The 13,861-nt window shown below is 41.6% G+C and overlaps 1 protein-coding gene across 5 annotated transcripts in view; it reads right to left on the reverse strand.

Annotated features, from left to right (window-relative positions):
- Positions 1 to 13,861, reverse strand: part of sdk2b (sidekick cell adhesion molecule 2b) — a 252,146-nt gene that overhangs the window by 54,256 nt on the left and 184,029 nt on the right. For all 5 annotated transcript variants that reach the window (XM_034859904.1, XM_034859902.1, XM_034859899.1 and 2 more), the window contains exons 3-4: positions 13,395 to 13,501; positions 10,929 to 11,076 (exon numbers count right to left, since the gene is read on the reverse strand). In XM_034859904.1, coding sequence (XP_034715795.1) covers positions 10,929 to 11,076; positions 13,395 to 13,501 — 255 coding nt within the window. The remainder of the gene's footprint in view (positions 1 to 10,928; positions 11,077 to 13,394; positions 13,502 to 13,861) is intronic.

Here is a 13,861-nt window from a genome sequence, read left to right on the forward strand (position 1 = left end):
TTGGAAAAAGGCTGCAATGAAACAAAGAGTGAAAAATTTAAAGGGGTCTGAATACTTTCCGTACCCACTGTATATTAGGACTGTCTAATTAGAGCTTAATATGTTTGGAGTCTGGTTGTGTGTCTCCACTTGATCCCACAGCTGAAAAGGGCATTAAACATTTTAATTACACTGTTCAAGCTGCATTAGGTGTATCGATTTACAATGTGTAAACAGTGTGTTGGTGCTGACTGAGCAAGGCAGAATTATTGACAACCTCCCTTGTTCATACTTCCCCTTATGGTCCGTTCTGAAATATGATAGCTCTGCGTAATAACCCTGGGCTTTTAATTGGCTATTTGTACCCCTCTGCTTCCTGTGGCCTGCATTTTGGCAGCCAACCACTTTTGGCAGGAAACAATAGCATCTTACTTATCGACTGCAGAAATGATGGCTGAAAAAATAAACACTAACCCCTTTTTCAGCAGATGTTCTATAGGTGGTCTACCTAGTGCCTTGTTGTCTCTATTAAGTCCTCTCTTGGACTTTCACTTTCAATGTAGCAACCAGTGAAGGAGAAATCTTCCTCCCTCGTCTCTGCCGCCTGATGTTACAGCCCCCTGACTACAGTATGTTTACAATCAATACTTTCTTATTTTCAGTGCCTGTTCAACAATCTGGCGGTAGATAGCCTGTTCCAACTGGGCGCCTTCCGCCACACACATCTTTTCCTCTGGCCTTATCCCTCTATCTACTGTTCCGTCCCCCTTGCTCCTTCACTCCATCCATTCCACCAAGCGCTGAATGTGGCCATGTGAGGAAGTGATATCTGGTTATCTACCCTGCCAGACACACAACTACTGAACCCCATTGGGGAACAAACTCATCCACACAGCAGAAATGTATTCATAAACAAAAAAATATGCACATTTGTGACAGTCCTAAAGGGGCATGATTATACAAAAGTAAGAAGACCAGACAGACCAGTTGGGAAGCTCAGTCTTTCAGAAGAATACTACCACCGGAGAAACAAATCAGTATAATTTGAATGGTTGAGGCTCCTACCCACCATCTCTACTCTGTTACATTTCAGTTTGATTTTATCTCTGACGTTTAAGTTCCCAGAGATACTGGCAGCACAAAATCGGTAATAACAGCTACCTTAGTAATCAATAACAGACAAAAAGTAGTTGATCCCCTGCAAGTAATGGCTTTTTCTATAGGAGAACTGTAATTCTCGCTGTTTATAAAAACTATAACCCCTGTTGTACATTGTAGCATTGTTCCGTGTTTCACAGCTGATGACCTCCTCTTTCTCTCATCCTCTCTCCATTCACTTGCTCCATCCTAACCTTCATCTCATCAGTGGGGGAACTGAATACCTGCTGTGCCTTATTAAGGGAGCAAGAGAGCTGATGAGAAACTGAAAAAAAAATAAAACAGGGATAAAAAAAATATATATATATATAAAAATGCTCATAAGCACAGAATATATAAATTATATACACTGTAGGTGTGCACAACATACAAAACCTTCTCAAACTCTCATTGTAGCTCAGACATGTAGGAAAAGCATAGGATAGAGTGATATGGTGTGTATGCTGCACATAGCTACCTATATCTAGCATTTATAGTACGATGACTTATGAGATCCGTCTCTGGACATTTATTAAAGCAGCCCCAGTCAGTGGGCTCATTTGGGATTCCTTGTTCATGCTGAGACTGAAAACAGTCTACCTAAAGGGACTGACAGGCCTCAATGGCTGCAGCTTATGATCTGCGGTAAATATTTAATGCTAGCTTGCTAGAGTGGTGACATCCTTGACGCAAAGCTATGAATTATGGATCCCTTCAGGGATATGGGCCAAACGGAAGTGTCCAAAGCGCTGAATAAATCCCAGATGACTTTCCAGGACCTTTTCTAAAACGGGGACACAATCCAGTCCTTAACGTCTTGACCTGTCGCTTAGGTAACTCCTGAAGATGGTTATACAGGGTAGTGCTGCTAAATTGTAGGAGGCAGAGTTTTAGATTACCTGGAGGAAACCTATGGGCCTATTCTCTCTGGGATAATGCTCAGCATTGTATGAGGGGATCCTACAAACTTTTTCTCTTGTTTTTGATTTCATTTTCTTCAAAGACCACTCTCTACTCAATAAGCAGGTTCAAGCACTGGACAAAAATAAAGTTTCAGCTAATATTTTACCATCATTCAGGGCAAGTTCTGATTTAATCAATAAAAGTGGGAGCAATAGTTACATTTTCACCTGGCTAGTTGATTTTAATGTGCTTCCATACTGAGCTTACTCCCCACTCAGCCTATAATCAGAGCTGCTGCAGCGGGGCTCATACACAACTTGGTTACTCTGACTGACTTTGAACGAGCGTATTCAGCAGGTCTAACCACTCCCTATGTTGCTGGTCCACAGGGATCAAAGACCACATGATGCAGGAAGAAATTAAAAGTTAGCCAATTATCCTGAATGGCTTTACATGTATATCAAGGGAGCAGGAAGAGGGAGATAAGACTATAAGAGTTAATCAAAGTTTTTTTTGACCAGCTTCCTGAAGTAATTTCTTGTTTAAGCATGCTTATTTTTTATATATCTCATTATCTCTCTGAATGCATTTTGGTCATCCTCATTAAACTCCCTGGTCTCTCAATGGTGTGTGAGCAGCTGTCTGAGGTTTGTTTGTAACGATGGCTAACCACGTATCAGGCACGGTGCAGGGATTTATCAAGCCACAGAGCTGAGAAATTTGGACAAATCAGATTTGTGTGAACATGGCTCTGTCTGTTTTTTAATGTTTATTCCTGCTTCTTTGAATGCTTTCTCTGTTTATTCCAACCCAATTTCCTTAGCCATGTATTATTCTCCAGAAAAGTGCTACGGTCCACAAGAGAGCCTGGCTGGCTGGACAGCTGCTCAGAAACATCTTGGCCCCTGTGCAGCTTTATGTGCATCCCAGTTTCGCTTACAGCAAGAAGCGTATATAATATGCAATTAGTTTCTTGTGGATAAATTTATTTATGTTAAGCGACAAGGGTGGCTTTTAAGTAACTGCCAGCCTGATAATATTTCAGTAGCACTTCAATCAATAATGATGATGAGGATTTATGTTGGTTTGAAATAGAAAGATGGAAATTTAATGTTTCATCTACCACTAGCTGCTTCCCTTCTTTAATGTTAAAGAAGGGAAGTTAAGGAAATTAACATAAACAATGATCCAGGGTGGCTCTCTTTAAGAAGGCATCATCCCAGAAGTCTACATTTTAACCAAATAGCTTAAGAGCATATCTTTGTATCTAGTTCAACCACTGACTTTGTCAGTCTGTATGCATATCTTATCGTGTTAATCCAGTACCGACACAGAGTGACAGAGCTGTGACTGTTCTCTCTCTCTCTCTCTCTCTCTCTCTCTCTCTCTCTCTCACACACACACACACACACACACAGGAGTGTTTTGGCATCTGTTGTGGCTTTCCCTCTCCGCCGGGCCGTGAGGGGCCTAACCTCACTCCACAGCTTCAGACCTCCATTACATGCAGACGAATGGCCCCCATCGGCTGATGGCCTCCCCAGGAGAGGGAGAGGGGTCGACGGGTTCAAGCAGCTCACATGGCTGGCTAAAGTACAAGTCAAACTACAGCCAGTAGACGGATGAAGGCAAAATAATCCTAGAGAGGGAAAGAAGAGTGAGAAAAAGCAGCATGCTACATGCCCTACTGTTTAACAGACCTGTGAAGAAAAAGCCACAGCTCCTGGGGATGAAGAGATGGAGGAGTGGGAGAAATAAGAAGAGTTGAGGGAGTGTTGCTCATGGAAACAACCACTTGTTTTCTTACTAGGGGCATGAACTAGAGATTACTGTTTGCTTTCTGCTTCCCTGTTGGTAGAGTTCTCAGAAAACAGTAAATAAAAAACGGACGTACCAAAACTCCTGCAAGGTGACTTCTAAATAAACTCAAGGCCAATTCTGATTGGCCTTGATTAGCCAGGTAACAAATGTGTTTACAAAACCAAAAAATACAGGCTGTCCCTAAAATAGGTCCCTATGATTTCCGTGATGCAGAAAACGCGGATGGAATCACACGGAATTTGCACATATTTTTTTGACATTTTAAATAAAATACGGTTTTAACTTCCTTCTTACAAGGTCTCTACTAGAGCTGTCAGTTAAACGCGTTATTATTAATTTTTTCCGAGATTAACGTTCTTTTTGGCCTAGCAAACTTTGTAGTTTTTTCACATGCTGTTGCAACAACTAGTAAAGATAGAAAAACTACAACACCACACCAGATCTAACTAGACCAGAAACAGAACAACAGGCACGCCGAACACACTTGTTTGGGCTTGCGAGCCAGCCAAAGAGTAGTAACGTTACGTTTTGAGTGGATGGCGAGCACAAGATGCAGAAATGGATGCCAATAAGATTCTGAATGGAAAGTTTACTTTTTAAACGTTGGCAAATGGTTCCATTGAGAAGACCAAAGTGATCTGTATGTTTTGTCATTGTGAATGGTGTTGTAGTTTGTAGACGGTCCCGAAGCACTCCTTGCAGTATCAACACAGGAAACTTCATGCATTTCTTTCACATCTACAAGAAGGAATCCCTGCACATGGGTAGGCACTTTTAATGACATTTTGAACATGTTAAGAGGCTAAAAACACATTTAAAACTTTCCCTGTGTAAGCCTGTTGGGTGCTAACTCTAGCAGGAGGATAACACGGTGTAGGCAGCACCGACTGTTTTCATTTTTCTCGCTACTGACAGCACTCCAAATGTACAAACAATAAAGCTACGTGTTGAATTGACCAAAATTGTCCCTTACTATTATATAGTCTACAGAAATGTTTCCTTATTATGGTAGATCAGAAAATAATCTGATCAAAGATTAAGTAATAAAGCCAGCATCTGATGAATTTGGTTGTTACTCAAAAAGAATTATGAAGTAATTTATCGTGAAAAAAATGCATTATCCGAAGCTCTGCCATTGTCTATCATTGCATATTGACTATCATTGGGGTTTGGACTGTTGGTCTGACAAAACAACCAATTCAAAACATCAACAACATTCAAACATTCATGCATTCATTCATTCCTACATCCATGCGCATGGTGGTGTTGTTCTCTGTTGTTAGAGCTGCTTCTCCTTGACTTTGCTTCCTTTGTGACCTGCAGATTGTTGGGTTCTTGACTAATGCTGGGCAGCTGGTCATAGGGATATGCAGAGAAAGGACCTGGCTATTCACTGGCCCTCGTGACTAATGGGGAATCTATAGCAGACTGACAGGACCCGAAAATCACAGGCAGGGGCCATTAATTGATCAGCAGCTACAGCAGATTACTCAAAGAGAATTGCAATGTGTGTGTGTCAGGGATGTCCTCCCACTGACTCCTCCAGGTCAGGATCCTCTGTGTTCTGTCCTAATGGACAACCTCTAGAAGGTTGTTTTCAGTGTTACACAGATAAATCCATGCCCAAGTGTCAATGGAAAGTTTCTGGGAGTGGTAGTGGGCAGTAAGTTGCTGTCAGTGGTAAAATAGTCAGTAGACAGACTTGCTATATCCCGCGGAGGACTCACCTTTTAGCCAGTAGCCCTGCAATTCCTGTCAAATGTGTTTACTGAAGAAGTTGCAGTTGAATGGAAAAAACCCCGCCAAATGCATTTCCATTCAAAAAGGGAAGAATAATGGCTGTTAGTGTTAAAGGAGTTCCTTTTCAACTTGTATCATGCTCTACATCACAACACAACAAAGATGTGAGGGCCCAGGCTGAACCGATCCATGGCAGGGCAGCTAGACCAGTGCCTAGCTGAACTTATCAGCATATAGTCAAACAAGGACACACCTTCTTGATCTTGGACAGTGAACAAAAGTCTGAGTCATTGAGGCAAGCAAAAGTTCACAAAATCTGAATCTGTAACTTCATGGCTGTACTCTGAGAGATAGCACAGGAGCCTTTGCCTACGCCAAAAACAACAGCTGCAGAGGCCACATGGCAAAGAGAGAGCAGTCACAGTGACACAGTAAGACGCTGCCTTGCCAGGGGGGAAACTGGCAGCAGGAAAGCAAAAATGCGGTATTCACTAAGTCTCTGAGGGTTTCCTTTACACATGCAGAGCCTGGGTGGTGCGCTGTGTTTACACAATACTACGTATAAGTTTATATGCATCCGTGACCCTGAGAGCTAGGACAATGCCAGCATGCTGATGCTCAGCAGGCATAATGTATTCCATCTTCACCATCTTAGCTTAGCATGTTAGCATAATTTGCACGAACATAAAGTACACGTAAGGTGGATTAGTTTTGCAGGTATTTGGTCATGAGCTAAATTTAAATTTGGAACTGATAATGGTGCTATATGGATTGTTAAGGGATCAGCTGAATGTCAGTATCACATTTGATAAAATTCCATCTAATACTTATAAAGACTTCAAAACCTCAAATGTCAACCTCATGGTAGTGCTCTATAAAAAGTTAAGGGATCACCAAAATCAGCAGTTTTCATCCTCTTTCGACTAGGGATGTAAAAGTATGAAGATGTAACCCCACGGTTAAGGTGACCAAAATGATCCCGGCCCGTCCTGCCTTCAGGATAACTATCTTCAATCAACTGTCCTTCGGCATTCTTGTTACAACCAAAATATGCTCATCGAAATTATTTTGACTCGTCTTAAAAAAATCCTCACACCGACTAATCAATTAATTAATGGTGATTAATTCAAAAGTTGACAACTAATCAATTAATCTCAGAAATCAAGATGTTCATTCTCAACTGTTGAGAATAAAATAATGAAATAAGCTGAGATGGTCTGAGGACTCAAGACACACCTGTTCTCACAGAAAGCTGGTTAATGTTATAACAAGGTAAACAGGGTGATGATGAACGAGGGTCCTCGGCAAATTAATTGGCCCGTTTTTGGCATTTTTTCCATTTGCCGTTCCCCCCCCCCCTTTATTTATTCAAGGGAGGTTCACTGAGAGGCAGCCTCTGTTTTGCAGAAACGCCCTGATCACATTCCCACAGTGACACACATTCCTACCTGGAAGCTGCCCAGAACAACACAGTCTGATCTGCTGGAGCTGTTGGAGGTTAAGGGCCTTGCTCAAGGGCACGCTCAGTCTTAGTAATGAGGGCGGGACAAGAGTGCTGCTCTTTCACTTTACCCACCCAGATATGATCCTGTTTATTCTCCCGGTCACAAGCTCTCTTCTCAAACCATTAGGCCACCACTGCCTAAAGATAGGCAGTATATCAAGCCGATTAATAGACAGGCGCGTCTGCGGGCAGCCTCGGGTTGGTAAAATGTTTAAGTAGCCATGGCAGAAGTGAAGCTCCAAAAAGATTTTTTTTTTGTTCAAGTTTCTTTAGACCTAAAACCAAGAAATGCTGCTGGTTGCTACTGTGTATATTGTCAAAATTGTTAATTTATTTTATTAATCAAAGTTTGCAGATTTGTGTTCTCAGAAGTTTGATAAAGGTTGCTAAGTGTATTAAACGTTGTTTCTCATTGAAAAGTTGATATGACAATGTTTTTTTTCTTCCCACCTGTTTTGTGTATTTATTATATTTTTATACATTATGTATGCAATATATGTATACAACATTACACACACATTCATACACTGTGGCCGGAGGTAGGCCAAGAGAATGCAAACATAATTCGACAAATAATTTAGTTCAAGTACAGCAGCCTGCAGAGGAAGCGTACATTTTCTTAGTTGTTGGTTGGAGGTGTTTGCCACAGTAATTCTGGATCTGGCTATTTTTTCCCCTCTGTATTGCTGAGGTGTGATTAAGCAGAGCATAGAGAGAAGAATCAAGACAATCCCCTGGAGAGTCTGTAAATTAAAGTTTTGACACCTGAGGAGGGATAGGAGGAGCAAGGGACAATGAGGGGACAATGAGGGCAGATGGGGAAAAAAGGGAGTAAAACGCACATAGTTATTTAAAAAATAAGATAAAATGGTTACCATGGTTGTTACTTTTACTACATTACTTCTTTTTTCTAATTCTAATTCTAATTCTAATTCTGTTCCTTCCCTCACTGCTATTCTACACTGTAACTTTGCACGCAATGTATCTTTCAGATGGAACGACCAGTCTCAGAATAACGAGAAGTAATATGCATAGACGCCCATGTGAGAATGTTTAGAGATCCCACACAGCTGGAACTGACTCTGGAGAGCACTAGTCCTAGAAAAAAAACATTATCAAGGTAACATTTTGGCGCAGAATCTCTATTTGGAGCTCCCCCAGTCTCCCTCACTAGTGAGACTTTGATGCCTCTACAGAGTTAACGCTAGTGGCACAAATCAAATTCAATTAAATGATTTTCAATAAAAACGCTGCCTGTTATCAACGGTGTTCATTTGCACACAGTGACCTTGGCAGTGCATGCGGAATTAGCATTGTCACAGCTAGAGGGTAGGTACAGAGGATGAAGAGAAGCAAAGAAGACACTGTGGGTGGCCAATAATGCAGATAAAGGGAGAATGAGAGAGAGAGAGAGAGAGAGAGAGAGAGAATGAGAAAGAGAGAGAGAGACAGAGAGACATCAACAGGAAAAATAAACGAGAATAGAAGAGAGAGGAGAAGTAGCTGAGTGAGAGAAATGTGAAACTAAAAAATCTGTTTCTTTGATGAACTCTTTTTTACTAGAACAGTAAACCTTTATTCATTAAACTTTTATGAAAATAATCTCTTCAAATAGCACCTTAATACACACACAGAGCTCCACATGTCACTGTTTTTTCAATTCAATTCAATATTATTTTATTTCAAGTGCAATATCACCCTAAGACATGGTCTCAGAACACTGTACAACAGGGAATTCAGTTCAAGTTTAGGATTGAAAATAAAAAACGACTTTTCGAAAGTAATCCAGATTTCCACAACAAGACAGAACCAAATCGAAGCGACGGGCCTACCCACGGTCATCCACAGTCAGTCTCATTGTCATTCTAGGTCAGGGTATGATTACTGATGAAGAGGACCTGATAAGAAAGATTCACTCTAACCAAGGGCAAGGTCATTTCCCTCTGCAAAGAAATGCAGATGTGATGAGATGGGGATGAAGGCCTTTTTAACACACATGCACAGGTACACACCTAAGAAGTATTCCCACACGAAGACAGTGACACAGAGATGTGTGCATAAATAAAAGAAATACAAACCTGAACACATGCTCTATCAAAAAGCCAATCATTGAAAGAGAAACTGAAGCACTATAACCTTAACTAGAGCTATACAATATGTAGCCAAACGGGAGCTATGATATCAAAATTGATTTTTTTATTTTTAAATTGTGATATTGTTGGAAACAATTCAGCCGGTTCTTAAAAGACCTCCAACAATTTTATGCATCAAAGTCGTTAACAGGTCTTGGGAGTCCGACTGCATACTTGAGAAAAATTGGGCTAAATTAGCAACATACCCAAACTTTTAAATGGACCTTCTGTGGTTGAGTCAGTAATGTGGGCTTCTAGCCTAGAAATCTAGGCGCACCTCTGGAGGAATCGCTGAACAGGGGTAGGCATTTTTATGCCTTCATTGTGAACATGTTTAGATGCTAAAAAACACGTTTAAAACTTGCCCTGTTTGAGCCTGTTGGGTGCTAACTCTAGGAGGAGGATAACACGGTGTAGGCAGCACCGATTATTTTTGTTTTTCTTGCTACTGACAGCACTCCAAATTTACAAACAACAGAGCTAAGTGTTCAAATCGACCAGAATTCTCCTTTGACGTAATGTTGGCTGAGTTGTGACGGTTCTGTGTGAATTCCCTGCTACTTGAAAACAAAGAAGATGGCTGCTGCTGCTGGTGAACAGCTGTCTTTTGAATCGGCTTGGTGGCGACTCTGGAAGACATGGAGTTCAGCTTTTTTTTAAGAAAAGAACAAAGAACGGCACTGAAGACATGTGTTCGGAGTTTTGCCAACCGGATATAGCAAAAGATTATTCTATCAACTAGTGTTCCTCTGGTTGTTTGTAGCGCTATCCTATTGCGTGCAGAGGGAATTCGAAAGACAACCGTTTACCCCGCCCCTTGGATTGAGCCCTGCCAATGATGAGTTCCCCAGACCCAAAATCTTGATGTGGGTCTGGCTTGCCATGCTAGTAGGCTCCAGGTTTTGACAAGAAAGTAGATTGTGTGCAATAAAAAACAACTAGATTTTTGGTTGTGCTACATCAAATTTTGATCCTTTGTCCACCTAAATCCAACAAAATTACAGGAGTGCAATGCTAAATTAGTTTAGTATTCAAAAAAAACAACAACACTACACTAAAAATTAGAGCATACAGGATAAAAACCTGTGTAACTAAAGTAGTAAAATTGGCCACTGCTCCATTCTTCAGTCAGAGAGAAAAACAGAGAGAGCACACCTGTTATCCAATCCACCTCTCCATTTACCCCCTTTAATTTTAAGTGAATAGAATGGGAAAGCAAAACAACGCTCCCATTTGAGGCTGTCAGCAGCTCCAGTGCACCCAGGGCCCACTGAGTCCTCATGGTGCTGTGCTGTCACTGATAGGGGACCTCAGAAACACGCAGACTCCCATTTTGAGACCAAAATGAAGAGAGACAGAGACATAGTAAAGCTGAAATAAAAGTGGTTGGTTTATGTTTTCTTTTAAAATTGAAATGAGGAGAAAAAGTGGCAATTTCATTTCACAGTGCCAAAACTGCTTTGGTCTTGGTCCTTGTTTTGCGGGAGAAATTCAATTCAAACTCTCCTCTCTCCACAAAATAGATGACAAAAGACAGGTTGGAACATGCACTCTAAAACTAAAGCACTCAAAGACCCCCAGGAATGAGAAGGCACAAAGAAGTATTCACAAAATCAAACACAAATACAAAGTGAGGCACAAAAAAGACTCCACAGGAACAAAGAAAACAAGTTTAAAAAAAAAAGCAACAACAAAAAAACAATTGGACTTACATGCGACTGCTGGGTGGAATCTTACGCCCATCTCTGAACCAGGTGACTTGTGGCTGGGGGAAGCTGCGAATGCGTGGTGCCGGAATCACGGCACCCTCTCCCTGAGAGACTGACTGGGTGCGTTCACCCTCCTCAAAACTGCCCATAACTATGGGAAAACAAACAAACAGTACACACAAAAACAGAAAACACAGGAGAATTAGAAAGGAAAAGGGTGCGTAAAATCACAGCCACAAATCATCCCTTCTTTCTTGAATCTGACTTTGGTGACCACAGAGCTGTTGCCATCTGCTTTGTGTTGTAAAATGTTACATAGAGCAACTTTGATGGACAGCGCAGTGTTGTTACCATGGTTTCCACAGTGCATCAAAAAAGGCTAGAAGGAACCAAGATGTAATGACTGAGGGGACGCTAAATTGACTCATATTCATGTTCCGTATCCTCCTGTGTGGATGCGTCAAGTGCAATCAATCTTGATCACGCTCTAAATGTGTGCATTACTCAACATAGTAAATGACCAGCGCTGCTGCTATTCTGTTATCTCCTAATACATTTAATTTGTTACAGCGGTTGTATTCCTCCGTGGACTCATTATATCTTAAAAGCTGACAAAAATACCTTCCTAATATTCCTGGACAATGTTCTGCCTATTTGTAAGTCAGATCTATAGGCAGGTTAGGAATTTTTAATGGATTTCACATCCATCAGCCCCAATTTCAATGGTGTTTCGATCTCAGCTGTGCAATTCTGTGATGCACTCATATTGTCTGATTCTGACTGTAAATCTTTATAAGGCAGCAGTGACAATCATACTTTGTCTTTTCTGCTTCCAAAGCTGTCTGAAAGAAAAAAGTACAGACTTTGGTTTTGTGACAGCTGAATACCATAAGACTGTTTTATCTTTAGCTCCCAAAGAGGCAGAAAAAGGATCATATATTTGTCTCTTCAACACATGGGAAACAATAAGGAAAGCTCTGCTTAAATCATTTGAACACAACATCAAACACTAAATTAAGTTCTAATCTAATATCTTTGAAAATGTAGGGATCAAGGTATGGGGCTTTGTACCGGGGATGTTGGAGCGGTTGTGCATCAATGGCAATCTTTTTTTCCTCTCTCTCTCTCGTTCGCTCGCTTTCAAAGAGAATAAAAAAGGTAATCTGGCTTTGCGGTGGAGCTGTGGTGCTTAGCTTAAATGAAAATCTGGGAAGTGTGCAAATCTCCTGACTTTGATCTGCAGTTTTGGGATGTGATGTCCTCCTCCCTTTCCTAAAATCTAATGCCTCGGCATGTTTCCCTTTCTCCGAGGTGTGTCTCTGTGTGCAATCCTAATTGTGCTGCCTCAATGGAATAGCTTGCTAAAAAGATCTCCCAGTCTTTCCCAGTCTACGTTTTATCTCCCTCCCTCCCCTGTCTGGGTCATCCATTTATTCAGCAGGTGTCTAACTTCTCCTTTTAACTCTGTCTCACTGTTCGCATCCCTTCATGAGCAAATGATGAGGGGGAAGAAGAGAATAATGGACCAAGAATAGGAGGGAATAAAGACAAACAGAATAACAGTGGGATGGAAGCCAAGAAATAAATAGAAAGCAGTGGTGGCAAGACAACAGAGAAAGTCTAAAGAGAGGGAGGAAAGCATCAACAAAAAGAAACTGTGACTGAAACAAGAAGTCCGACTGTGGACAAGAGAGGAGACGCAGAAGGACGCTGTTGGCTGCAGCATATTTGCCCAATACTAAAGAAGTGGACCGGCGGGACTGTTAGGCCCTCTCTGTCTCCCTCCCATCTCTTTCTCTCACACGCCTGGTTGAATGCATTGTTCAGTCAGGTACAGCAATGTGTCATGTCCATTCAAATGTCACTGAAACAAGTGGGAGCCAATGAACCTGGTATACCCTGGGAAGGCAGGATAATGGGCGTAGGATGGTTGTGCCTATGGGGGGGGGGGCACTCTAGACACCACTGTGTTTGTAATAGCTCGTTAACAAGACAAGGGAGTTGAGCGGCCTGAAAGAGGCGCTGGAAATTTACAGAAACACTGCGCATCTAAGCCCTGTTTGCGCCAGGAAACGACAGATGTTGTTGACAAAAGAGAGAGAATGAAATAAGCGACGGTCATACTGAAATGGAGCAAAGAAAAATAAAAATAAACAGGGCAACAATTTCAATCTAAAGAGAATGCTGAGTGGAACAGCTGTCTGGGTTGATAACACTCCAAATTATATGCAGGTAGATCTTTCACCCTGCCAGCATCTGTCCCGACCTAGTCAGTCCTTGATACAAAGGCAACCAAAAAGAGTGTGGGCATACTGTGTACACTGGCAGTCTCAAACACACACACACACACACACACACACACACACACACACACACACACACAGAGTATCTGTATCTATCATCCATCCCTTTATCCATCCATTAGGTCCATTCAACTGTGTTTCACCTACATCCTATGTGGATACTTACAGGCCACCTGTACTTCTGTGCGCCTCTGCAGAAGAGCTCCCACCCGATTCCTCACGATACAGCGGTAGAAGCCAGCATGGGAGCGGTCCAACGAAGGGATTAGGTACCTTTAATAAGCACAGACACACACAAGACACGGATGAGTGTTCTCATAAATTCCTATAAACTGATAAACTAATTAAGACAGAAGTAGAAATCATCAAAAGGGTACTTATGTAAGTGCGCAAACTTGGATATTTGCAAATTTGTAAGCATGAACGTGCTGAAAAGGCACAAACACACATCGGCGTATGAATGCACGCACACACGCACATACAACCATCTAATAGAGGAACAAGGGCACAGAGGACACCAGAGCTTAGCTATTGTTTATTTCAATGATAATGATGCTCGAGAGGCTAACCCAGCAACCACAGCAAAGCTCTCCCCCAAGACAAAGAGACACATACACACACACACACACACAC

The sequence above is a fragment of the Etheostoma cragini genome, chromosome 21 (assembly GCF_013103735.1).
Source record: "Etheostoma cragini isolate CJK2018 chromosome 21, CSU_Ecrag_1.0, whole genome shotgun sequence".
Classification (NCBI taxonomy): domain Eukaryota; kingdom Metazoa; phylum Chordata; class Actinopteri; order Perciformes; family Percidae; genus Etheostoma; species Etheostoma cragini.